Source organism: Idiotropiscis lumnitzeri, chromosome 15 (genome assembly GCF_059441095.1).
Source record: "Idiotropiscis lumnitzeri isolate Australia: NSW breed Sydney's pygmy pipehorse chromosome 15, RoL_Ilum_1.0, whole genome shotgun sequence".
Taxonomy (NCBI): Eukaryota; Metazoa; Chordata; class Actinopteri; order Syngnathiformes; family Syngnathidae; genus Idiotropiscis; species Idiotropiscis lumnitzeri.
The window spans coordinates 6,050,344-6,075,503 of NC_142405.1; the positions used below are offsets into that span (position 1 = coordinate 6,050,344).

General features: G+C 45.3%; 6 protein-coding genes across 13 annotated transcripts; 4 read left to right on the forward strand and 2 right to left on the reverse strand.

Annotated features, from left to right (window-relative positions):
- Positions 1-135: 135 nt before the first annotated feature.
- On the reverse strand, positions 136-5,751 carry rsad1 (radical S-adenosyl methionine domain containing 1). Of its 2 annotated transcripts, XM_088317348.1 has the most exons (10): positions 5,537-5,751; positions 5,282-5,439; positions 4,602-4,735; positions 4,324-4,528; positions 3,631-3,996; positions 2,800-2,863; positions 2,589-2,736; positions 2,298-2,352; positions 1,327-1,430; positions 136-1,225 (listed from the first exon to the last, which is right to left on the reverse strand). In XM_088317348.1, the coding sequence occupies exons 2-10, from the start codon at positions 5,432-5,434 to the stop codon at positions 1,123-1,125; spliced, it is 1,332 nt and encodes a 443-aa protein (XP_088173474.1). In that variant the 5' UTR covers positions 5,435-5,439; positions 5,537-5,751; the 3' UTR covers positions 136-1,122. The 2 variants fall into 2 exon arrangements, with proteins under 2 accessions (XP_088173474.1, XP_088173473.1); XM_088317347.1 differs by having other exon boundaries at positions 5,282-5,751.
- LOC148322485 (GTPase IMAP family member 7) lies at positions 5,233-8,051 on the forward strand. Of its 2 annotated transcripts, none has more exons than XM_088317351.1 (2): positions 5,233-5,523; positions 6,727-8,051. In XM_088317351.1, the coding sequence occupies exons 1-2, from the start codon at positions 5,490-5,492 to the stop codon at positions 7,749-7,751; spliced, it is 1,059 nt and encodes a 352-aa protein (XP_088173477.1). In that variant the 5' UTR covers positions 5,233-5,489; the 3' UTR covers positions 7,752-8,051. The 2 variants fall into 2 exon arrangements, with proteins under 2 accessions (XP_088173477.1, XP_088173478.1); XM_088317352.1 differs by lacking the exon at positions 5,233-5,523 and adding an exon at positions 6,395-6,545.
- A 274-nt stretch (positions 8,052-8,325) lies between these two features.
- On the forward strand, positions 8,326-10,753 carry btr02 (bloodthirsty-related gene family, member 2). Of its 2 annotated transcripts, none has more exons than XM_088317349.1 (7): positions 8,326-8,458; positions 8,938-9,212; positions 9,387-9,464; positions 9,552-9,803; positions 9,882-10,029; positions 10,099-10,125; positions 10,209-10,753. In XM_088317349.1, the coding sequence occupies exons 2-7, from the start codon at positions 8,943-8,945 to the stop codon at positions 10,751-10,753; spliced, it is 1,320 nt and encodes a 439-aa protein (XP_088173475.1). In that variant the 5' UTR covers positions 8,326-8,458; positions 8,938-8,942. The 2 variants fall into 2 exon arrangements, with proteins under 2 accessions (XP_088173475.1, XP_088173476.1); XM_088317350.1 differs by lacking the exon at positions 8,326-8,458 and adding an exon at positions 8,465-8,832.
- Positions 10,754-11,170: 417 nt separating this feature from the next.
- On the forward strand, positions 11,171-13,610 carry cldnk (claudin k). The gene is made up of 2 exons (XM_088317355.1): positions 11,171-11,319; positions 12,668-13,610. Exon 2 carries the CDS (start codon positions 12,795-12,797, stop codon positions 13,440-13,442), a length of 648 nt encoding a protein of 215 aa, XP_088173481.1. The 5' UTR covers positions 11,171-11,319; positions 12,668-12,794; the 3' UTR covers positions 13,443-13,610.
- A 1,370-nt stretch (positions 13,611-14,980) lies between these two features.
- Positions 14,981-23,267, forward strand: hgs (hepatocyte growth factor-regulated tyrosine kinase substrate). Of its 5 annotated transcripts, none has more exons than XM_088317343.1 (20): positions 14,981-15,205; positions 16,159-16,243; positions 16,317-16,392; positions 16,511-16,603; positions 17,176-17,299; positions 17,436-17,488; positions 17,658-17,726; positions 17,891-18,015; positions 18,558-18,666; positions 18,783-18,881; positions 18,950-19,063; positions 19,137-19,175; positions 19,631-19,807; positions 20,103-20,313; positions 20,390-20,562; positions 20,960-21,100; positions 21,401-21,584; positions 21,668-21,804; positions 21,922-22,107; positions 22,231-23,267. In XM_088317343.1, the coding sequence occupies exons 1-20, from the start codon at positions 15,169-15,171 to the stop codon at positions 22,396-22,398; spliced, it is 2,400 nt and encodes a 799-aa protein (XP_088173469.1). In that variant the 5' UTR covers positions 14,981-15,168; the 3' UTR covers positions 22,399-23,267. The 5 variants fall into 5 exon arrangements, with proteins under 5 accessions (XP_088173469.1, XP_088173468.1, XP_088173471.1 ...); XM_088317342.1 differs by having other exon boundaries at positions 14,982-15,205; positions 20,100-20,313; XM_088317345.1 differs by having other exon boundaries at positions 14,982-15,205; positions 18,968-19,063; positions 20,100-20,313.
- Positions 22,799-24,945, reverse strand: LOC148322489 (methyltransferase-like 26 B). Its single transcript, XM_088317356.1, has 6 exons — positions 24,604-24,945; positions 24,357-24,519; positions 23,986-24,045; positions 23,848-23,915; positions 23,490-23,568; positions 22,799-23,409 (listed from the first exon to the last, which is right to left on the reverse strand). The coding sequence occupies exons 1-6, from the start codon at positions 24,801-24,803 to the stop codon at positions 23,362-23,364; spliced, it is 618 nt and encodes a 205-aa protein (XP_088173482.1). The 5' UTR covers positions 24,804-24,945; the 3' UTR covers positions 22,799-23,361.
- Positions 24,946-25,160: the final 215 nt, after the last annotated feature.

Genomic DNA, 25,160 nt, shown 5'->3' on the forward strand with positions numbered 1-25,160 from the left:
AAAAAAAAAAAATCACATGACTATAATAAAACTCTCTTGACCACATTTATGACGTTGATTCCATATAAAGGTCCAGAGCATGTAAGGAGTGAGCCGTTTCCAGGCAATGATGCAAAAACAATTCATCAAGTGGGGGAAGAAAGGATGACTCAGATCAAAGGACCTTAAGCATCTCCTTGTATTGTCAGATGCCAGATACGTTGTGAGTATGCTCAACGGCGCCTTCGCATGCAAAGGATGAGTGGCGTGGAGGAGGTGTGACTATGTGACTCACCGGCCTCCATATTAGGAACTCATGAGTAGTGCCACAAATGATGATAATGCTCATCCACACATGTGCAGAAACATACATGCACATATACGATATATAACCATAAATACTGTATATATTTGTATAAATATAAAAAGACAGAATTCTATATGCTTTTGTGCAGCTTTAACCATGAAAAATAGGAAATATCAGAAATAGCTGTCAGTGGGCAGCGCAGTTGCGTAATAATGCAAATGACCACAATATAAAACAACAACAAAAATTTTGTTCAATTTTTGATGACTTCATTAGAAGAGACAATAAAGCGCTTCCAGCATTAGTGAAGGGTGAGCTTGTTTGGGTACAATGGAAGAAAAATAATCAATATGATCGGCCTACGGGGAGCGCCAAGCACAAATTATGAAAATAACGCTGCTAGTAAATGTTCTCATTCAATCCAAATGTTTGTAATGAGTTCTACATTCACGGTTTGTGTGCACATATTCTTTGAAATTCTAATCTAATTATTCAAATTGAAACCAAAGTGTTTTTGTGAGCAGGCCGTCAGCTCAGGCACGTTTATCTAATAAACGTGACAACACGGCAGCCACATTAATTCACTCTCAAGATTCTTAACAAGTGTTGAAGGGGCAAATGTAATGAGCTCATGAATATGCAGGCCATAGTGACTTCTGGATCATAAGCACACACTAAAATGTAACAAACGTGGGTTTTAAAACATTTTTGGTAACACAAATGAGAATAATCCATGTCCAATATCTCAGGACTGCATTTTGATGCTCAAACGTTCACTGACTGTAATAAATAGATATTTGACGCTACCATCATGAGTTGGCAGACTCCATCAGTGATCATCTTGGGCCTCTCGGATCAATTTGTCTTTCCAGTTCTAGCAGCAAAGCCGGCAGCATGGCGTCCAGTAACGCCAGACCGTCCCAGGAGCAGCGCAGTCCGCTAGGGGGGGGGGGGGGGGGGGGGGGGGGGGGGGCCCAAAAACAAACATGTGACGTGATTCTGGCAAGGACATGAAACGATTTATTTTCCAGTCTCGTCACCCGTCATTGAGGGTCAGCTGGCCACATTTGAGGAATTCTTGGACGTCAGTGGAAGAGCCGAAGATGTCCCACAGGGCCAGCTGTGGACTGAAAAGCTGCCAGTGCTGTTAAATGCCACAAAATTTGCAATTACATAATGCAAATTGTTTATGGACCAAAGTATGACCTCATGCCACCTTTACACAACAGATAACTGAGTGGATTTTATGCTCCGTTCCCTTCAGTTAGTAAATATGTTCTCGCAAATCGATCTTTTCGAGTTTTCCGACTAAAATGTGCTCATTTTGACATCTAGATTGGACCTTGAATTTGATTTTTTGTTTTGAGACTTCTGGAATACCTCTACAGTAGTGATCTCCAACCTTTTTTTCGTCACGGACCGGTTCATACAAGTCCCTAAATTTTGTGGACTGCTAACGGAGGGCGGGGGAATTGGTACCCGCCGCATATTGTGCAGAGCGCTTCATACGTAGTCGTACTCATGTAATGCGACCACAACAGTTAGCTTCTTGACATGCGTCAAAAGTCCGATGCAACGGAGAGAAGCCGATCACTCTTCAAAATAAAATATTTTTTACTCTCAAAAATGGAATAAACCAGAAGTACTGCAAGTTTTATTTTTTCTTTCATCTGTGCGGCCCGCTGCTGCACAGTCCAAAGTGGCCCGCGGACCGGTGGTTGGAAACCACTGCTCAACAGTACCAGCAGGAAAACTTGGCAATCACGTAGAGCAAGATGGGGCCATTCATTTTCACGAGGCGCTCATTTGAAAACTGGAATGGTTGTTGAGGTCACTTGTCTGACTTGTGTACAGGCAGTGCAGAATCGGTTCCTGCTCAGCGATTGTGCGACCAGTCCAGGGTGTAGTGCGCTCAGTCTATCAATAATCCGTGGAACCTTATGGAACGTAAAATGAAACATACAAAAGCAAACCGACACCACGGTCCAAAATGATGATTTTGCTGCATCACCTTGTGTGTGATGCCTTCTGTCATTCTCAATCCCATCACCAACACCTCCTCCAATCTGCCAAACGGAGAGAATGGTGACTTTAGTTCAGAAATAACAGGAACATGACAGTGCCTGTCAATGTGTTGATGACATTCGGTCACATGAAGAGCGTGACTGAAAGGACACGCATATGCGCAGCGACCACTTAGATGTTTGTCAGCTGTTGGTGCGCTAACGGTGGTTGTTACAATTCACAATACATGCCTCATGTGTCACGCAACACGTCTCCGGGTGTACGTGCAGAAGCTCACAGTTCAAGACGTCCCAGCTGAATCCTCCGGCGCGTCCCGTGTCCGCGCTGCTGGACCTCGCGGATCCACACGTCAGGTTCCAGCGTCTGGGTGCGGGCCTCTCGCTGCGTGCCGCCCTCCCCGAGAGGAACGAAGCGCCCGTGCGCTCCTGTTAGGGACAAGAAATTCTCAGCGATGCCTTCAAGGGTCACAGCTTTGAATAGTGGCTTACCTGGACCAACGCCGATGTATTGTCTTCCCTTCCAGTAGCTCATGTTGTGATGACTCACTGCACTCTGCGGAAAAAGGTTCAGAAGATGATCTCGGTATGGCTTCTCTTAAATCTAATTTGTGATGTGACCAAGCGAATGACAAATGCATGTTGGAAAACAAAAAAAAAAACACTGAAGTGATGGCTCGTGAAATGTTAAACATCAGGGACATCAGTTCCTTAAAAACCAAAAAGATAAATTTGCTGAATGAATCCTCACCTCAAGTGAAAACTGATGATTAAGTGTAAATAAACTGCTTCAGTTGGGCAAAAATCGAGAGCCAAGAGCCAAACTAAACGTACACAATGTAGTGTATGAAGCGCTGCCTCCGTGAGGGGAAAATGCTTTCATCGTATCTACGGACACCGGCATTTTTTTCTTCACACAATCTGGTCTCTGCTTCGACAAGAGGTGAGTTGCAAGGCTCACGCTGTTGTCATAGTAACAAAACACAGCCTATTAGCCCAGCAGGAAAGGGGGCATGATGACTGCGGTGTCACTTGCATGACACAGCGAAATGTGTGCTGTGATTCTTGATGCTTGGTGTATTTTAATGAGTGCATGACACAGACGTGCTAGTAAAGACCTGGGAAATGTTTTCAATGTCGAAAGACTCTTTACTCAGTTTTATGCTCTTTCTGAAAGTTCGAAAGATGCTACAAGATGGTAGTCAGATACAAAAGTAGTGCTTGGCCGCCATTTTGTGGCGCCTTGTTAGCAACAAATAATGTCGATGCAATGTTTGGATCTTGTGACATTCTAAACCTTTTTTCTCAGAGGAGTCAACTCACGTTTCTGGCAAAGTTGGACACTTCATACTGCTGAAATCGATGCTGGCGCAGCGTCCTCCGGGCGCTCTCATACATGTCTGCCGTCTCGTGGTCGCCGGGCAGCGTCACATGGGCGCTTTGTATCTGTTTAAACAGCAGAGTGCCTCGCTCGGGCGTCAGCTGGTACAGGGAGACGTGGTCGTCGCAGGCCCGCAACAGCTCCGACAACTCCGCCTTCCAAGACGCCGCGCTCTGCCCGGGCCGCCCGAACATGATGTCAACGGACACCTTCCCCGGGCACAATTTGCGAGCCTCCTCGACGGTTCGCAAGGCCTGATTTGCGCTGTGGTCTCGGCCCAGCCGTGTTAAATCGGCATCCTGGAGAGACTGGGCAGAGAATTGTGTGAACAGTGTGGGGATTTTACTTGATGACCGAAGGAGCAATGAACCTGTGTATTCACTTGTTGTCACTCATAGAAAAAATAAAATAAAATAAATAAATAAATTTAAAAACACATATGGTAGTTGGCAACAAAATGCCATGAGATGGTGCCAAAGAACTACTTTTCTATTACTCAGGCATTTGGCACCATCTTGTGGTATGTTGAAGTGCTTCACCAAGTTTTTCAGCAATCAACAAAGGATAGGGTAAGCAAAATCTATGAATAGGCAAGCACTTCATCAACTATTAAAGCATCAACATGTGACGCTTACCTGGACACCTATGGAGAAACGGTTCACCCCAGCATGGCTAAAATCTTTCAATTTTGTCCTCCCCTCAGCAGTGGGATTGACTTCAAGTGAAACTTCGGCCTGGTCTGCCAGACTTGTCCGCCTGGAGACAGCTTCCAAGATGTCTGAGACAGTTGAGGGGTGCGCCAGGCTTGGTGTTCCACCACCAAAAAACACAGAGGTGACACTGCAAGGACAAAGCAGGTGAAATGGGAGAAAGCGAGTGTTGTTTTTATGTGTGATGTGAGAAATGACCCTACCAGGACACCTGACTGAGTTGCAGCAGCGTCTCCACCTCCTGCAGAAGACACTGGCTCACTATGTGGTTTTTGTCATCTTTGGGTATGTACTTATTAAAGTTGCAGTAAGAGCACCGTTTGAGGCAGTAGGGCCACTAGGAAAGAGAAGACGAATATGACTTTACCACAAATGAATTTGTGTGAATGCAGTGATGTAAGCCTTTGAGGTTGGACACAGCAATTCAAGGCACTCAGGCCAAAGAAATAATCATTATTTCTTTATTTAATAATGCAAGAGTTCTTTAGCACCACCTGGCGTCATCTTGGTCAAGGAATTCTTGTGAAGTGGATTGAGGAGCTTCATTTAGGCAAAACAATATAAATATTACAACACAAACTCCCAAAAAGCATACCTTGCTTTGATCCCTGATTAATAAATTGTGTTTGATATTAAATGTTCTTATTATAGCGTGGTTATTGTTCTTTCAGTTGTGTTTTTTGTGAAATTGTTTTCAGGGCAATGTAAAACGAGTCCATTTAGTAAAAATAAGATTTGTTTTGACCCACTTCCGCATTACTGAGTGTAGGTCAGGACGGAAGCCCCAAAGGAGAAAAAAGGAGAAAACTCGCATACAATTATTGTTCAGTTGTTCATATAAATTTGGGATTATTTCAAAATTATATTATTAAGTGTAACTTACGTGTATGTAGAGAGACGCCTCTTTAATAAACCGCTCATTATGAGCCGAATCGGATGCGTCCTCTGTTAACAATTGTCGGCTGCAAAACCCAGAGCAACGTTGACCGGTTCCCGCTGCAAGCACGCGCCGCGCCGCTCTCAACGTGTGCCTCATTATTTCTGGAAAGGGACTATTTGACAGTCACGCGTGTACAAACCGCCAGAGGAAAATGTGTCTCGAAATTGGACAGAGAAATCAAAAAGGTAAAACTCTAACCACAACAGTTTGTCACTTTGGTACAATTGCTTTGTCGCTGGGTTTAATCTCCTAAATCATGTTGTCTCCGCTCAACGTTTCCCCACAATCTCACCACTATAAGTTACATATAAATTTATGTTCTTAAATGTTCATTTTATACTCCAAAGTGCGCACTGCACAGTCAATCATGTGCGGCGACACAAAGTGTTCGACCGGAAACACTCAGCTTGCAAAGAAACGTTCCACTTACAGATGTTCCAAACTAAACACCCAGTAAAGGGAATTAAACACCTTATTCGGGCTGCTATAAACAACACGTGCTATAAAATAAACTACAGTTGTAATTAGGATCAATGTTACTTCTTAACTGATACTATTATGTAATTAAAATGTTCCTCCCAACAGCTATTTTGCTTACATAATGAGAGGCAGAGAATCAAATTAAAAAGCAGTATTGACGTGAGATTGTGTAATGCTGTCTGAATTTAGTGTGCCACAAGAGGACACCACTCTATATATAGAATACACATTTGAGCTGTACTGAGACAAGATCAAATTTAATTTAATGAAGTATTGATTATCCCAAGTTATCTGTCGAATGGATATTAAAGAACTGTGCTTCTAAAAGCAATGGTGGCGAAATACACTAATTACAGTGAGTCTGACGTCAAATATGAGTTGTCAAGGAAGCAGCAATCACAAAGATGAAATCAAATTAAAAAGCAGTATTGACGTGAGATTGTGTAATATCAAAAATCAAGGAAGCAGCAATCACAAAGATTAAATGTTGAGTTTCATACTAAACTGTACTGCTTGATGACTGTCCTGTGCACCCTGAGGACATTTTCCACTTGGTATAAAATCACACACCCAATTACCAAATGAGACAGACCCACAGAGAGGGAGACCACGTGAGATAGTGGAATAGTGGAGCGAGAGAGAGGGAGAGACACACATATTTGGGGTGTGTTCTCATGGTTGTCTGCTGCGTGAAGCTTGACAGCATAAATGGAGACGAGGAGGAAAGGTAAGGTTGTGTTAGGGACACAAATTTATTGTCGGATGCAGAGGCAAAATGGGTTGCGGGTTGCGATTTGTCTTTGTAAAATACTATCTTACACATTCAACATCAAGCGCTAAAAGCCCAAGAGTTGAATGCTAGTGCCGACATGGAAGCAAGTGTTGAATTCAGAGCCTCGTCTCCGCAGGGTCCTCCTTGGAGCTCAGGCTGATGGTGGTCGGCAGCAGCGGGCCATCTCAGTTCCAGCTGACCAACGCGATCCTGGGAAGGGAAGAGTTCCCGAAGGACACCACCAGCATCTCTGGCAGCCGGAAGATTTTGGGGGAGCTGGCGGGGCGACGGGTGGCCGTGATCAGCGCCCCCAACCTCTACGATAAGGACATATCTCGCGTCAAGAGGAAGATGGAGCTGAGGAGGTCCAAGTGCTTGTCGGTGCCCGGTCCCCACGCCTTCCTGGTTGCCTTCGACATGGAGAAAATCTCGCCGAACGACATCAGGACCCCGCAGCTCATGATGAGACGTTTCGGGAGGCGCTGTTTGAGACATTGCATCGTCTTGCTCGCCTACGACGGCAACCCGGACAACGCAGCCTTGGAGGGCGTAGTGCAGAACACCGACTGGCCCTTGAGGCATCTGATCGAGGACTTTGGTGGGCGCTTTTACATTTTCAGCAAGGACTGGCGGGACCGCAGCCTTGAGCAGGAGGTGCTGCAGAAAATCGAGTGGATGGTGGCCTCCCTGGGTGGCGCCTGCTTCTCCAGCGGAACATTCCAGAAGGCTGAGCGTAGTGTTAAGAAGGAGGAAAAGAGGCTCATGAAAAAGATGACGGCTGATAACGAGAAGGCGTGGAGCGAGCTGGAGAACAAGTACCTGTCGGATGAGTTGTACCGCCGCAAAGACGCCCACACGGCGAGCGTCAGCGCCGAGATCAGGGCCAAGGCGGAAGTGGACAACGGCTGGCTGAGGACGTCTCTGGCGAGGGGGGTGGGCTCGGGCGTGGTGGTGGGGGCCGTCATGGGGGCGCTGGTGGGTTCTATAGAAGGCCCGGGAGGAATGGTCCTGTACGGTGTCATCGGCGGGGCGGTGGGGGCGTCGGCGGGGGGCGCCGCTCAGGTGGCCACGAAGCACATGGAGGACAGAGTGGCACCGCCCGCCAGACTCAACTTCAACTCCATCTTCATCAATCGCTTCTTTGCAACGTCTCGGCCCTGACAGCAGCCGGCAACATTTAGCCACGCCTGCGCAATCAAATGACATACAACGCTAAGATTTGACCTTGACAAATCCAACAGTTCTCCCTGTACAGTGAAAATCGTATAAATTGAAAAGAAGGTTGTTCATACACCTGCCAAATTTCAATGTTTTAAACTAAAATTACTCCACAAATATTTCAAATGATCTTTTAAATCATGAAAAAAAATCAAGCCTTTGTGGCTGCTGAATGAAATGAAACCACGCTCTGCTCAGCTGTCAACTTCCGAATAAATAAAATTTCTCTGACCTGGAAAAGGCGATGCGACTTCCTCTAGAATTTTTCTTATTTTTACATGTACAGTAACTACATCTTACTGCGAAGGCATAATATCTGAAAGAGATTATATTTAGATTGTGTGGCTCTACCTAATATTTTTTTCAGGAAATGTAGACTAAACTAATTCGAGCTGGATAATCCTCCTTTTGAGGTATGAAATTATGTAACAGAACACTTTTTTAATTCTCGTGCCATTTTAAAGCCCAGCCTTCAGTTGTGTTTGCCTATAGAGACGCTCTGTTAACATTTAGGGTGGAGTTTGTTCTTGTCAAGAGTGCCATTGTTGGACGACCCAACACACCTTGGTGCAGCGTAAAACATTTGAACTGTACTTCCTTGTTTGCCCTGAGCCTGTGGAGAGACGAGAGCAGACTTGTGGACAGGACAGGTGAGGCTTCGCTTTTACTACACTCGTCTGTCGTTCATTTAAAATCAAACACTTCCTGCTGTGACACGTGCGGCATTTAGAGATCCCGTGAACATGACAAATAATCAACATGTGAGAGTGAGAGTCAAATCTGAATGTAAAACCGGCGACAACTGTGTCTCAACACTAAAATAATTTGAATCTTTCCCTCGATGCGATTTTGTGTTCTCAGTGACGTCGTGCGGTCGTCAACCATGCGTGGCGTATGCCTGTTTGGCCACATACTTTGCATTTTCTAAATAGTTGTCTTCATTCTTTGTAAGGCGAGCGGGAAGGAGCTTCATCCGAAACAAGACATCACAATATATTCCACTCCTCCGAGTCGGGACCCAAAAGTGGGTTTCGGATAGGTAGAACCGATTTATAAGGGGGTCCTCGGTTTATCACGGAACCGAGATAAACGACAGTTGTCCTTGTCCTTTCCTCGCTGCCATTTTCAGCCCCAATGGCATCAACCGTGGGCCTCCTCCCCGAGAAGTCGCTGCTGTGCTCTCTGTGCAAGGACATCTTCAGCGGTCCGGTCACCACCCCGTGCGGACACAGCTTCTGCCTGTCCTGTCTTTGCGACTACTGGATGCGACACCAGTCCCGGTACTGTCCGACCTGCAGGAGACTCTTCGTCAACAAGCCCGACCTCAGCGTCAACCACATCCTCGCCGAAATCTCGGACAATTACAAGAAGAACAGACCGCAAAAGCCACCAGATGAAGAGACGGTACGTTATTAAGTTTTTATTTTTTTTATTCCATCATATGCGGCTTATTTTCATCTTATATCCACTAATCGTCAAACCAAATTTCGCTTTAGTCCCATTGTAGTGCTGCAGTATCTGAAGGAATTGCTGGTTGTAGTTCAAAGTTTTTTTTTTTGTTTTTTTTTAATGCTCCAGGTTCTCAATGTTGAGCAAATGATTCAGGAAAGGCTGCAGAAGATAGACCGATTGAAGACTTCTCTTGAGCTCCAAAAGGTAAGGTTGAACCCCCCCTCCCCAAAAAAATTTCTGCATCACATCTCTTACTAAACGATAGATGATGCATTTGTCTCGACCAATCAGAGCTCTTACCACAGAGAAGTGCGCGAGAGCCAGAAAGTCTTCTCCGCACTCGTCCACGCCATGGAGAAGAGCCACAAAGCGCTGGTGGCGGCCATCGAGGAGGGCCAAAAGGAGGAGCAGGCCAAAGTCCAGACCCTAGTGAAGGAGTTGGAGCAGGAGATCCGGGAACTGACTAAAGAGACTGCAGAATCCGATTCTCTGGTTCCTGAAAAAAATAGTGATCAGCAGGAAGAATTCAAAGAAGATTCCACGGTAAGCTCGGGTACTTTCTTCTTCCTATCATGACGCATGCGAGAACGGTGATGTTACCACTTGTTGTGTTTCTTCCAGAACGTCGTACTCCCCAGACAAGCGGTCCAGTTAAAGGACTGGTCCGTGGTTACCATAGAAACTGACCCTTGTGTTGGGGTCACCAGGAGAGCACTGTCGGAAATGATGGCCAAGATGAAGGTGGAAGTAAACCGGCTATCCAAATCAGGTTCGTTTTTAAATGATCTTAATTAAGGATTTTATGGTACTGACGCAAATATTTGTTTGTACTTGGCAGAACTTAAGAGAATTGAGAGATACATTGGTGAGTCTTTTTTTGGGAAATTTGATCATAAAAAAAAAAAGTTTGTTAGCAATTCCAATTCCAATGAGCTCTCGTCATTACAGTGGATGTCAATCTAAGCGCCAAGACGGCGCACCCCTCCCTTTCAGTCTCGGACGACAGAAAACAGGTGAGGCAGAGCGACAAGCGCCACGAGGTGCCGGACCACCCCAAACGCTTCGACCGCGTGGCAAACGTCCTCGCCAAGGAGAGCTTCAGCAACGGGAGGTCCTACTGGGAGGTGGAAGTCGGCGAGAAGATGGAATGGAGCTTAGGCGTTGTCCGACAGTCGATCAACAGGAAGGGCCGCTTCACTGTGTGTCCTGCTAACGGTTTCTGGACTTTAAGTCTGAAGGCATGCGGGCAGTACGTCGCCAATACTTCTCCGGTGAGTCCGGTGGCGCTGGAGCAGAGGCCCAGAAAGGTGGGCGTATTTGTAGACTACACCGAAGGCCGCGTGTCCTTCTACTGCGCCGAGACGGGCGTCCACATTCACACCTTCACCGACACGTTCACGGACAGCCTGCACCCGTTCTTCTGTCCCGGTCGGCTTCACGCTGGCAAAAATGCTGAGCCGCTTATCATTAGCTCCAGTTTTTGCAGCATCTGATCACACTGGGAAGGAGGTTGTCATCCTTTCTAGTTGACACGTTCTATCTAACATGTCAAGGTTGGTGCTATTTGTCCTGACTACGGGGACTGGATGAGATTCTAGAATTTCAACAGCCAAGTAGGAAGCAGAGAAAAAGCCCAAATAGGAGACTGACTGAAGTGATGCGGGAAGACTTGTACCGTAGGAGTCCAGCAGAAGCTTTCTCCACTTTCTAAACATCAACAGAGCCAGAAGATGAGCAGACACGACGAGGCCATAGCAGGACCGGGGCAGAGGGCGAGGGAGGTGGAGTTGTCCGCAGCCAAACAGCGGCTTATTGTGCTCGTACACCAGGCACCGGGAGACGCATTCATGCATTGACAAACACACACACGCGCGCGCCCGCGCACCAACACACATGCTTGTGCCCACGAACACACCACTTGGACAGCATCTCGTCGCCACTTGACGCTGATCGAGGCTGTGACGCCAGCTGCCTGCTTGTGGAATCCATTCAAGTCCCCACATCGCACCTTAAGAGCGTCGGACCGCCTGATCTGAGGACAGGGAGAGTCCAATTTAAGGTAAGTCAATTGAGGGTTTTTTCTTTTTTTTTTTCATGTCCACTGAGGGCTTGATTGGGTGCGGTGGTTTTGATATCCTTCACCTTTTTGCCGCACTCACTCAAATCAGCCCCATGGAGCTTGAGATATAATAATTGGTTAATTAGATTAAAAAAATAAATAAAAAAAGCAAATTGTGATCATTCAACTTTCTCCACGAGATTTTAGACCCCAAATATAAAAAGCCAAACGGAATGGCAGCTCTAACAGGTGCTTCTCCTGGTTTGGATCCAATTGAACAGATAAACATTTTCTGCGAATGTAGGAAAACAATTCAGGCATTATTCAGTAAAAAAAAAAAAAATGCAGGAACTCCTGACATCAACATTTATCCACATCCACAGCTGACCTGAGGAGATTGGCTTTTTGTTTCGGAGAAATCGGTTTCACCAATGTCCGCAACCGCTTCATTGGTATTCACAGGCTTTTTATTCGATTTATTGGACAGTTTGCCAGAAATGGTCCGATGTGGATACTGACTGACGTGGTCCTTGTTGTGGCCCACTCCAAAACGGCTCCATGAAAGCTGGCTTGTGTTCGCCGAGTGGCTCGTTGCTTTTTCCAAGATTAGCCGCTTAGCTGCACTCCCACAGACAACTTCTGTCAAAGAAGGCCTTTCTCTGTCCTCTTGCTCTCCACTAAACACAAATCCAAATAGTTATGGTAACCATATGCTCGCTTAGTCTTTGCATAGAATGTCCATTGATCCTTTTTTTTTTTTTTTTTTTTTTGCACTGCTTATCCTCATGAGAGTCAGACCCTGGTCCGCTAGAAAAAGTCTACACACCCCGGTTGGAATACCAGGTTTTAGTGACAGATAAATCAGACAAAAGTTTTTCCACCATTATTATGACCCTATATTCTGGATAAATCAACAACAACAAAAAAAATCTAAGTAGTGATGTGTCTGTGTTCAGAGTTAATCAGTCACATGGAAACTCATTTTAAGCATGACACACAGCTGCCACTATTTAAAGAGCCTATAGTTAACCCCATGTAAAGTTCTGATGTTCTAGTAGGCTTTTCCTGATGCTACTTGCTTTCTGGCAGAAGCCTGAAGGTTTTGTGTTAACGTGTTGCTACCACCTGCATGCTTCACCGTTGGTATTCCGCTCTTTTAGTGAAGTGTATTATTGTGTTGGTGGCACACATTGAATTATAACCAAAAATGTTGACCTTGGATTCACCGGAGTGTCATAAAATCTCCCGAACACATGAAGGCCCACAATTCAAATTGACGACCTCTTTGTATGGTCCCTCAGAGTAGAATGAATTTCACATTTGTTTTTGGTTATTATCTATTCTTTAGATCACCCGTTCTGGTTTGAGCTGAGTGACATCATCACCCGAAGACAAAGGAGTTAACACGCGAACGCCATTGAAGGACTACACTTGACAAGCAGAGACTTATTTCAAAAGCAGCGTATTCAAGCAACATGGCGACAACGGGCATGCAGCTAGTAGGCCTCATCATGTCCATCCTGGGCTGGGTGGCCGGGGCGGTCGTGATTCTGGTGCCGCTGTGGCGAGTCACCGCCTTCATCGGCAACAACCTGGTGACCGCTCAGATCATCTGGGAAGGCCTGTGGATGAATTGCATCGTGCAGAGTACGGGTCAGATCCAGTGTAAGGTCTACGACAGCATGCTGGCGCTGCCTAGCGACATGCAGGCTGCCCGGGGCCTCACGGTGCTCTCGGTCATGCTGTGTGCCGTGGCCCTGTCTCTCGGGGTGCTCGGCGTTAAGTGCACCAAATGTGTGGGCGTCAACAGCCTCAAGGCGCGTATCGCCCGTATCTCGGGGGTGCTCTTCGCCGTCGCCGGCTTCCTCTTCCTGGTGCCGGTCTGCTGGACCGCCCACTCCATCATCAGGGATTTCTACGACCCGCATGTGGCCGCCCCGCACAAGCGCGAACTGGGCCCGGGGCTCTACATTGGCTGGGGGGCGTCGGCGTTGCTCCTAGTCGGCGGGTCTCTGCTGTACGCCGGCTCAAGTCCGCCCGGCATGCCCGGCTCGCCCACCTTCAGTAGTGGAGAAAGCAGCCCCCGTCGGGCACCCGCCTCACAGGTTAAAGGCTACGTCTAACATGGCTGACTACAAGGTTCCCCACGACTGATGACAAGCCTTTTTCACCGTCCTCTTGATATTTAATATTTTCCAGCAGGCTTAGAGAAAATTGAACTCCACATATGATCAAATAACCTTTTCTTCTATATATGTCATTGTAAAATACAATAAAACATTTGGCCTTTACTCATGGAAAATTGTTTTTTTTTCCATTTTTTTCCTAGCCTTTAGACTAATAATCCAAAGTTTTGGGCCACTTAGAAATGTCCTCATTTCTGAATAAAAAGCGTTTTTTTTCTATGTAGATTCTTTCATCCATCCATTTTCTACACCACTTTTTCCATTCAGTCATAGTAAAGGACAATTCAGTCTTCATTGAACCTGAGATGCATTTTTGGGGGAATGTGGAAACAAGTTGGAGTGGTTGGAGAAAACCCAGTAGCATAAAAACAACTGTTAAAGCAACTAATATCAAATTAATCACAATTCCAGCCTCCAAGTTATTAATGTGGTTTAAAAATTATGCTTTTCTTTGAAAAATAAGGATAATTCCAAGTGACACCCAAACTTTTGAATGGCAGCATATGTAAAACATTGTCTGCGTAACCTGAAATAACCTTTGAACATACACTTGTCTTGCTCAGTAAGTAAGCAGCACAGTGGCTTTGGCCTTTGCACGCACAGTAGAACAATAGAACAATGAGCGAATGCCTTTCGGGCCGTCTCTGCCATCCTCCACTAAGTACAGAAAGAACCAAAATGTACCATCTTATTTACACAATAATATGTTCTGCTTTAAAAACTCAAATGCTCGTTTTGCACATGTAAAACAGCAGCTGGAATAACACAGCACAAGTTGATGATGTACCACAATAACAATGAGCGCCAGTGATCCGGGTGCCAGGTAGTGACTCATACATGACCGACGTCAGCCTGGAACAAAGCTGATTGAGGCTCACTGTTGAGTACAGTTAGGCGGCCACTGTACAATCGAGCCGTATTTCAAGTGACAACGGGCATTAATGAATAGCTGATCAGGGCAACGCTTTCACCACAACTACACAGAATAAGTGGTGTCATTCCAAACTTGGACATTGAATATATATTTTAAAGCATTATTTTACTTTATTATCACTAGCTTCACTACTGAAAAAAATGCAGTGGCTTGTTGTCGTGAAGGTTATCTTAATAAGATCGTGGCTTCATTATTCTGAGCAAAAAAATATTGGGTTTATTTGATTTTTTTTTTAGCTTTGGAGCCGCTATTTTCCAGCACATAGTAAAGTATATATTTTTATATTATTGTATGGCAAGGCAACATGCACTGTTTGAACATGAAAACCGCTCTTATATACAGAATATATAAGATAAGTAAACTCAATTAAAATGTAAAAAAATAAATGTCATAATTCCAGTTAGGTCTGAAGGTCCGGAATAAAAAAGTGCATGGTGCTCGTCTGTAGTGTGTTTGTTTTTATTTTATGTTGACGTCACTCTTTGGCCAATGTGGTTGTTTTCTGATTTTACGATAGAGGGCGCTGCCCCCTTAGGCACTCTGCCGTTTGCCCAGCGGAAGTGGGAAGTGGGAACCACCGCACAGCTGTGCGTTGTGTTTCGAGGCTACTTGACGCTCGCTAGCCATTAGCCACCAAGCTAAAACGGTGAAAAAGAACTGCGGTCGCCGAGTGGGGGAAACACACGACCATACGCTCCTCGACAGCGACTTGAAGACTTTGGGTCAACTATGGGAAAAGGCGGAGGCACATTCGAAAGGCTTCTGGGTAAGTCGCCGAGATAATTACTCATGTTAGTTGTCGACTTAGTTGTTTTGTTTTTCAACAGTGTGTTGGGGCTGTGGCGCTGAGGCCAAGCTAATTTTAGCCTGCTAACAAAATTGGCTGCCGATGACTAAGGCCCAGATTAGCTCGTTTATATTAATAACAGGGGATACAATCCAATATTTTGTCAATTATTGTTCGACAAGTATGATGCCATCCATTTTAATGAACGTGAGCTGTCCGAGCGACAAGCTAAGCAGTCATTTTTTTAACCGAGTAGATAAACATACACATCACTCGCATCCTTTTGAAAATAACGCAACGTCAACATGACGACCAAGCTGTGAATCAAAAATCATTTGTGAAGTCGTGACCTTGTTTTTACAGAGCTTTGTGTGCAGCAAACAGCGTTGTAACCACTTTAATACGCTTGAATATTCTGTTAAATGAATTCCTCTTTTGGCGATATGGATCTGATTGTCTCGTGTTTTCTTTTTTTTTTTACTGCCCCGAAAACAACACGTAACGATCAGAATTCAAATATAGCGTCTTAGTAGGCCTAAGTGTTTTTCAAATACAACACAGAGTTTTTATTCTTTGACGTACATAGCAAGTGTCAGTGTGGAATCATGTCTGGCCAGAAATAGAACAATGTTAGTCGTTTTCAAACCATGACTTTAAAAAGTCTGCAAACCTGATAAAATCCTAGATTTTTTGTGGCATATAAAAATCCTTATTGTTAAGAGTTAAAAAAATAAATTATTGATATTGACTAATATGAAATGTACATTTATCTTGATAGCATAGCACCCAGCCCTAGGTTTCATTAATAACGTTGCCACATCACAAAGAGGAGCTGGCGGCAGAGTCCTTCACTCCCAGAGATGCTAAATCTGGTATCAACGACAATCACAATTACCTGGTTCACCATTTGATCCCATTGTGATCTTTTTCAGATAAGGCCACCAGTCAGCTGTTGCTGGAAACCGACTGGGAATCCATCCTTCAAATCTGCGACCTCATTCGTCAAGGAGACACTCAGTGAGTCACTCTGTCTTGATTTATTGTCTTTATCATTTTTTCCCTCATGATTAATTTGTTTCTTTCCCATCAGGGCAAAATATGCAATTGGCGCTATAAAGAAAAAGCTGAATGATAAAAATCCACATGTGGCCCTCTACGCACTTGAGGTCAGATGCTTTTGGTTAGCGATTACTGCAGTGTAATATTTGAACACATCAGGCTGTGTTACTGGCAATGGTGTAACAGTGAGGGGGGAAAAAAAGTTAACGTTTCCTTCCTCTTCAGGTCCTTGAGTCTGTGGTTAAGAACTGTGGGCAGACTGTTCACGATGAGGTGGCGAGTAAACAAACCATGGAAGAGCTGAAGGAGCTAATCAAGGTGACGTATAATTCCAGATTGTGCTGAATACATTCATTGCGGTGAGCAGGGTCACATTTAGTCTGAGTCTTAGCTCCCAACTCCTCCAAACTTGCAAACATTTCCGTCTAATCTGGAAAATATTTGACATACTCCTATTATTGTCACGTGACGCACACTTTACTTTAGCCTGTGTGTATATCAACAACAGCTCAGGGCACCACCATTATGTGACAACGCCAGCGCTCTAAGTAACCAGAACATCATAAACTTTCATGCAAGTAATAAAGAGAACCGTGTAACAGCACTTCACGCAACTCAAATAAAGTGGAAGTGGTCAAGCCTTTGAAGACATGACACACAAAATGGACAGTAGATATAAATATGACATTTTTGTGGATGTTGCTAATATTTGTCAGCTGTGGGTTTGTTTGAGATGCATTTTGTGATTAAGGACGACAGAAACAGACTTTACGTGAAAATGAATGGTTTTGTGTTTTTGTACTGAGAGATAACCACTTTTGTGCTGTTCCACTGTGCTTAAAAAAATGTCTTCTTTTTTTTTTTTTCGTATGTAATTTTCCTTGCACCAGAAACAGACGGAACCAAATGTCCGAAACAAAATCCTTTACTTGATCCAAGCCTGGGCCCACGCCTTCCGCAACGAGCCCAAATACAAAGTGGTGCAAGACACCTATCAGATCATGAAAGTGGAAGGCAAGTGTTATTTCCAGCAGTTGAGTTAAAAATGACTTCAATTAATTCTTTGAGGCCGCTCTCAGTGTTGTCGCAAGCAGATCATGTGACTGTCACAATGGAATGTGTCATGCGTAATGAATGTTTTCATCCGCAGGTCATGTGTTCCCTGAGTTTAAGGAGAGTGATGCAATGTTTGCTGCAGAACGAGTAAGAGTTTAATGTATCCACAGTACTGTACAAAAGTAAAATGGGTTACAAAAGTGAATTTAAGGTACCACTGTATTCATTGTTATTCAAAAAAGGCACAGAGCTCCATTTTGATGTTGTGCTTCCAAATGGGACATAACAAGGTGCGCGTGTGTCTTTGTTGATTCAGGCCCCAGACTGGGTTGATGCTGAGGAATGCCACCGGTGCAGAGTCCAGTTTGGAGTGATGACAAGAAAGGTAGGCGGGGCGTGCTTGTAAATGGGCCAAGTTTTTTTTTTTTTTTTTTTTTTTTTTTTTCCTCCCCTCCTCCCACAGTTCTTTAGCGCTTATGATCAGAGGAGCACTTTTATGGCCCACGTGCAGAGCCTGACCTGGATTGCGTTCTCTCTTGCTTTTCAAAGCACCACTGTCGAGCCTGCGGACAGATCTTCTGTGGCAAGTGTTCCTCGAAGTATTCCACCATCCCCAAGTTTGGAATCGAGAAGGAGGTCCGTGTGTGTGAGCCCTGCTTTGAGCAGCTGAACAAGTGAGTGCCTTGGGTGACTTGAATTTTCACATAACGTATTTACTGTCGTGATAATAACTGCTTGTGCTGCACTACTGTAGGTTAGTGGTTAGTGTATTAAAAAAAAACTGGCAAATATTGGATTTTACTGTTAATATTTAAATATTTGATCAAACTCACAGGCCTCAACTTAAACAGATCAACTGAACAAATCGAAATAGATCAATCTATCTGTTAGGGCAAATAAACTTGAGATGACCTTTATTAACCAACTTGAGATGACCTTTATTAACCTTGTAGCAAAGCAGGAAACTTTTTCTCGAGTCCATTTACAATGTGCGCAACAAAAATCTCAGATGAGAGCTAACTGCTCCAAGATATAAAAAAAAAAAAAGGTTGTCTGGGGCACTGAAGACTATTGATTAACATTGGCTCTTTTGCACAATTTTATTACATGGTGTTGGTCTGTGTCATGTGAAGTGTTGTTCCACAAAAGTTAGGATATTGTTCCGACTATCACAATTTCTTTGCTAATTCACAATATTGTTTGTCCTCCCCCACAGCCACCCTTCCTCTCCTTCACTTAGGAAAGCTGAGATCAAACCGGCGCCCACCACCGCTGCCGAGCTGCCCCCGGAGTATCTCACCAGCCCGCTTTCCCAGCAGTCCCAAGTAAAGGCTCCTAGTTGAGAAACAAAAACGCTTAGTAGTAAACGGGAAATGCGTGGCACACAAGTGATTTGTACTGCGAGATGTATCCAATCCGAGCGTTATCTTTCATTGTCCAGATGCCTCCGAAAAGAGACGAGGCAGCGCTGCAGGAGGAGGAAGAGCTGCAGCTGGCCATCGCCCTCTCCCAAAGTGAGGCCGAGGAAAAGGAGCGAATGGTAGGCCACATCGGCGCACTGGCAGCTGACGTTATCACCTTCTAATTCTGGACTCGTTTCTAAAAAAGCCAAATGTGCACTTGCAGAAACAGAAGAACTCGTACCCCGTGTATCCCAAGTCGGACCCCACCCCGGTCACCTCCTCTGCACCTCCTGTCAGCACCCTCTACACATCTCCCGTGGTAAGATGCGCTTCACGGCAATAACTTGGCAATCCATCATCATGCATTTGTTTACTGACTCTCTCCAATCTAGAATTCTTCTGCTCCGTCAGCTGAAGAAGTCGACCCTGAGGTAAATTCCGCATTTTTATTTTTTTTAAATTCTGCTGTTCCAACAGCCGTCCATCTTATTTATTAGTTTATGCTTATGCTTTAGGTCGAGACACAAATGTAAATCACTGATGTATTTTTGAGACTAAATGAACAGGACAAGGAGTCAAACCAGGGTTCCCACGGATGCTAAAAATGTCTTAAATCCGCCGATGCTAACATGCAGATTAAACCACGTAAGGAAATGGCCGACAGGATTAGCACTGAAGTTGCCGCTCGTGATGTCGCTTGCTTAGGCCACACCCTTCAAAGTCTCACATCAACTACCCAATGTTAGCGTACTGCTGTGTGAAATTTCTGTCGAATTCTAAAAGCGGTTTATTTCTTTACGTTCTCTTTTATGTATTTAAGTTTTCCGATCCTCATATGTACATGCATCCATTTTCTTTGATGCTGATTTGTGGGACCTCGTTTTAGCTGGCCCGCTACCTCAACCGAACATACTGGGAGAAGAAGCAGGAAGAGGCCCGCAAGAGTCCCACGCCTTCGGCGCCAGCCCCGGCGCCGCTGGCGGAACCGCCGCCGCCAGTCAGCGCGCCGGTCAGCCAACCCGTAGAAGCTCACGTCCCCGTGCAGCCCGTCAGCATTGTGGAGGTATGCGCACGACGTCGGCAGGGACCGCTTGTATGTTCATTATTATTGAGGTCATGGTGTCCCTTTGAAAATAATGAAAGCTAAATATTAGGGTGTAGTTTTGCACCACTGAGACCTAGAACCACGGTAATATAATATAAAAATGTTTAATGTTGTTCTGCGTTGATCATAAGACTCAGTATGAGGTCTTGTGTGTCGAATCTTTAAGAACTATACATGGAATCCATTTTGTAGTAAGGCTGTCTCAGCAAAATGCGGAAAGGCTTTACCTCCCCAATGTTTCCTTCTCTAGCAGCAGTACCAGAACGGTGAGTCGGAGGAGAACCACGAGCAGTTCCTGAAGGCCTTGCAGAACGCCGTGACCACTTTCCTGAACCGCATGAAGAGCAACCACATGCGCGGGCGCAGCATCACCAACGACAGCGCCGTCCTCTCCCTCTTCCAGTCCATCAACAACATGCACCCTCAGCTCCTGGACATCCTCAACCAGCTTGACGAAAAGCGACGTGAGTGATGTTAAGTTTTTTTTTTTTTCCCTCCCTGTGCGTTGTTTGTCTTCACTAATCTGCGTGTGACCGGCAGTGTACTACGAGGGGCTGCAAGACAAACTGGCTCAGGTGCGCGATGCTCGCGCGGCCCTCAATGCGCTTCGAGATGAGCACCGGGAGAAACTGCGGCGCGCCGCCGAGGAGGCTGAGAGGCAAAGGCAAATTCAGCTGGCGCAGAAGCTGGAGATCATGCGGCAGAAGAAGCAGGTACTGGAGCTCAGATTATATCGGACACTTGACGATGGATTTGAAACAGCATGTGGTTCACATGTCAACTCAATGCTTGATACTGTGGCATATGCAAATATGACATCAGCAAAGCCTCACCAGGGAGGAAGTTTGGAATTGTGTCCACGGCTCAGCATTTTGGATTTTTATTCTGTTCTTAAGAATGACTCTTTTAGTAACAATTCTGTCACTTGTCAAAAAAAAAAGTCCATATTTTTGTGATTAAATTCCAACCAAAAATGACTCGTTTCATTTCATATCCATTGTGTTGTCTGATGAAAGCAAAATCCGAACAACTCTCGTCACTGTTCAAGCATATGTAGACGTCCCTGTATGACGTCACTGTACTAACAAGGGTTTTGTTTGTGTGCTGCAGGAGTACTTGGAGATGCAGCGGCAGCTGGCCATCCAGCGCCTGCAAGAGCAGGAGAAGGAGCGCCAGATGCGTCTGGAGCAGCAGAAGCACACCATCCAGATGAGAGCTCAGATGCCTGCTTTCTCTCTGCCCTACGCTCAGGTACACACACATACACAAAGCCTGCCGCCATTTTACAGCATTCATATTCCTGAGCGGCTGTTCTCAAGAAAATCACATCACTTTGAGGAAATAAAAACAAAACTCATATGCTCATTTATCCAACTAAGATGCCAAGCGTGTTTGCTTCAAGCTGTTTGTCACTCCCAGTTGGAGTTGATTTGTAAAACTGACACATAAATCAAGAGTATTAAAGGCCTTCTATTCAAGCACCAAAATATTCAACCATACTATATCATTTAATGAAACGAAAGTCTAAAAGTCTGCATCATTGTTGTGCAGATGCAGTCTTTGCCCCCCAACGTACCTGCCGGGGTGGTGTACCAGCCCGGCGGTCCGCCCACCTACCCGGGCACCTTCAGTCCAGCTAACTCTGTGGAAGGTTCCCCAATGCACAACCTCTACATGAACCAGCCGGGCCAGGGCGCTCCACCACAGTACCAGGCCATGCCGGCTACTAACACGGGTAACATGAGGCGCCAATTTTCACCGCCACTTAATTGGGTTCTTAACCATAATTTGTATTAATTTATTTATTTGCTTGTCTAGATCCCAATATGGTGAATGCATACATGTATCAGCCTGCTGCCACCAATGGGCAGCCAGCTCCCCCTCCTGGTCAGGCCCCACCACCTACCAGCACACCCTACACCAACTACCAGCCCACACCCACGCAAGGCTACCAGGTCTGATACCTCTACCCAGGGGTGAAATCCAGCCATAAGACAATTGCATTTCAGTCCTGTCCTACCAATCCTTGTACTAATATGAAGCGTAATTCTGCTTAATTGTGCTTCGCTCAGAATGTGGCATCGCAGGCCCAGAGCTTACCCACCATGTCCCAGGCCGCCCCCACCAACGGCTTGGGCTACATGGGCTACCCGCAATACAGCATGCAGAACATGATTTCAGCACTCCCAGGGCAGGACCCCAACATGGCTGTCCAACAACAGTCTTATATGTCCGGCCAGCAGCCCATGTACCAACAGGTAACCTGTACCCCCCACCCCCTATTTTTTTGCCTCTGAGTTGGGGTTAACCCTGTGAGCGCCAACTGCTTACAATTTAAAGATAAATGCGTGGTTTAACTTTTTTGGACCTGCCATCTGTAGGTGGCTCCCCCTAGTGGCCCCCAGCAGCCACCACAGCACCCACCCCAGCAGCAACCACAACAACCGCCGCCGCAGCATCAGCAGCAGCAGCACCATCAGCACCATCAGCACCCCCCTCCCCAGGTGGTCCCCGGCAACGCGGAGGCGCAGCTCATCTCTTTCGACTGAAAGCTGCTGCTCCTTGCTTGCGATCAGGCGACACACACACACTACAACCCCACCAACACACACACATACACACACGCCCCTCTACTGATCGGTCACACCTCCACCTCGGTGTCATGTCGTGGCGATGTGAAATATTGTGATGATTTCTTTACTTTAGCGTGGGAGTGGATGAGCTAACCCACATCTCGTAACCTGCTCCTTGTATTTCCTCCTTCACAAATATTCTCTTAACAATGAAATAAGTACATACTAATTACAGGGCAAAAAAAAGACTTTTAAGTGCAAAACAAGCATGTTGATTTTTTTTTTCTTTTTTTTTTTTTATTGTATTCCAGAGTGGAGCCTGTCCGAGTATCTACTTTGTTTTGACTGAGTGGTGTTAAAAGAAGTGTGTGTGTCTTTAAGGTGAAGGAAGCACAGTGACAGGCTTGGAATGAACAGCACTAAACTAACTCATCAGGATCACATCTTAACATTCTGCTTGTTGGTTCCATCCTTGTCGGCCTTTTCTCCATTGAAACTAACATTGTCTCTTTTTGTTTTGGCATTTCCTCATTGGGAATTATTTGCGCTATTTAAAAACAGTTGGGAGGAGATTCACGGTTGAAGCGCTAGAACAAAGCGATCATTTATTTCAACCGCATAATGACAGGCCTCATGCTGTAAGTAGCCGCTAAAATGCCTTCAGTCCGTGTGCGGGGGCACGAGGAAAAGTGGAAACGCGTTTGTTCTGCATGTAATTCATCGCCGGTCACCAATCAGCTCCCTCTGTAACTTTGTGGTCCTTCTTGACTCCATCTAAGGCCATCGATTTGGCTCGCAAGTCATTTTAAATTTATATTTAATAAATATCTTCTTCTTATTGTCAATCTGCTTCATTCTTTTCCTTTTTTTCTTGACACTGAGCTCAAGAAAATCACATGGATCAGGATACCTTTATTTCTGGTCAATAGAGTGTACAGTCTAAAATTTTCTGAAGATGAGACATTTGTAGCATTCTTCCATCTCCACCTGGACGACAAATAAAATTATTATTATTATTATTTTTTTGGGCCACTCTTCACACTACAAGGTGTGTGTACGTGACTCACCATCCTCTCCATACGCATCCCGTTCGCAAAGGCCAACTGTCGGAGCACGTCCGCGTCCGGAAGTCCCCAGTCAGGATTTCTGAGGGACAGGACATCAGAGTTAATTGATGAGAAGGCCAATGTTAGTGTTAGGATGTTCAGATTTGTTGAGTGGAATCACGTCATTCTTTATATTGCATTCTGAATAATAACTTGAAAAATCAATTTTCTTTACCCTTTTTGTCCTGTATGGGTTCTGTTTATTTAAATTCAGTAATGCAAGCAAAACCTCACCACACTGAATTAAATAATTTAAAAATAAGTCATAACAGTTATTCATCGGTTCTTTGTAGCACAATAAATTACCTACTAAACTTACACTTTGCGTAGCTCATCGTCAAGCAGTTTGTTACATCGTGGCGTAATGGTGCCGTTAATAGCGAACGCCTGCAAAGTGAAGTGCAACAGAAGTCATTTTCGGTTTAAAAGCTGCCTTTTAAAAGTGTCTCATAGGTACCCCGTATGTCAGCAAGAGGCCATTTTGTTTGATGAGCTGACCTGCCGCATTGAAAACGCCCTTGAAAAGAAAGGAAAAATGTTTTAAGCGAGTTTAAACATGATGGAAATGGAAAAGCTGCAACACAAAGGCCGTCAAATGCAACTGGTGGATGATTTTAGATCCTTTAAGTCAATTCCCCAGACTTCAACCCTATAGAAAATTAACTTAATGTGTGTTTTTGGAACATTTTGAGGAAGCCAAAAAACAAAGCACAGGAAGCTGAAGCCGAGATTCGAACCCAGAACCTTAAAACTGAGGCAGACCTGTCCATTGCAACATCCACCGCGTTGCACTTGGTGTAAAAGACGAAATTTATTCTTCGGGCCTACTTGTGCTGTCTTAAAGGAGCTGTACTGCAGGAGGTTAATGGCGACAATGACATCACAAGAACCGCGAGAGACCCCGGCCCATTTCTGCCATGGCTCACAGGCGTCCAGGTGCACAGGTGGCAGCACCGTCGTCACGTTGGTTGCGGCGATGTATGCCTTGATGCTGATACGTGTCACATGTTAAACCGATGGCCTCACGTAATGCACATGCCCAAAAGCGCCACCTTAGTCGTGCATGTTGTCATACCTCTGCCGGGCCTCCTCTTGGATGTCCGACGGCTGCCAGGTGACAAAGGGCATCTTCTGGGCGAAGCGGATGACATGCTGCCCGGTTCCGGATCCCAGCTCCAGGGCAAAGAGCTGCCGGTGGGACTGCTCCTCCAGTGCTTCCTGCAGCACAGAGCACACATCTTCCCAGTTCCTCTCCGCTTGAGGAGACAGCAGCATGGCCTGCAGGAGGGATGGCGGCCACGAGACCCCCCCTTCACGTGTCTTGTGGTGGGCTCGACCCTCTGAGGCTTCCTTTCTAACAATCAGACGAGGTATAAAAATGGAGGATGTGGCATGTTGACCGAGGTGAGATGTGAGTGATGGCAGATGGGTCGCAGATTATTGGCTTAACAGGATTCCCTTTGCGCCTCACTACCTTCCACTTGCTAGGTGGGTAGTAGCACACTATGTTGCATCAACTTGGTAATTTGGGGGATAAATTGTACTTGGAGTACTTTTAATGCAACTTGTTTTGGGCAAAATTGTTCTTGTTGGGGTAGTTTTAATGCCAGATACTTTTACTTTTTACAAAGA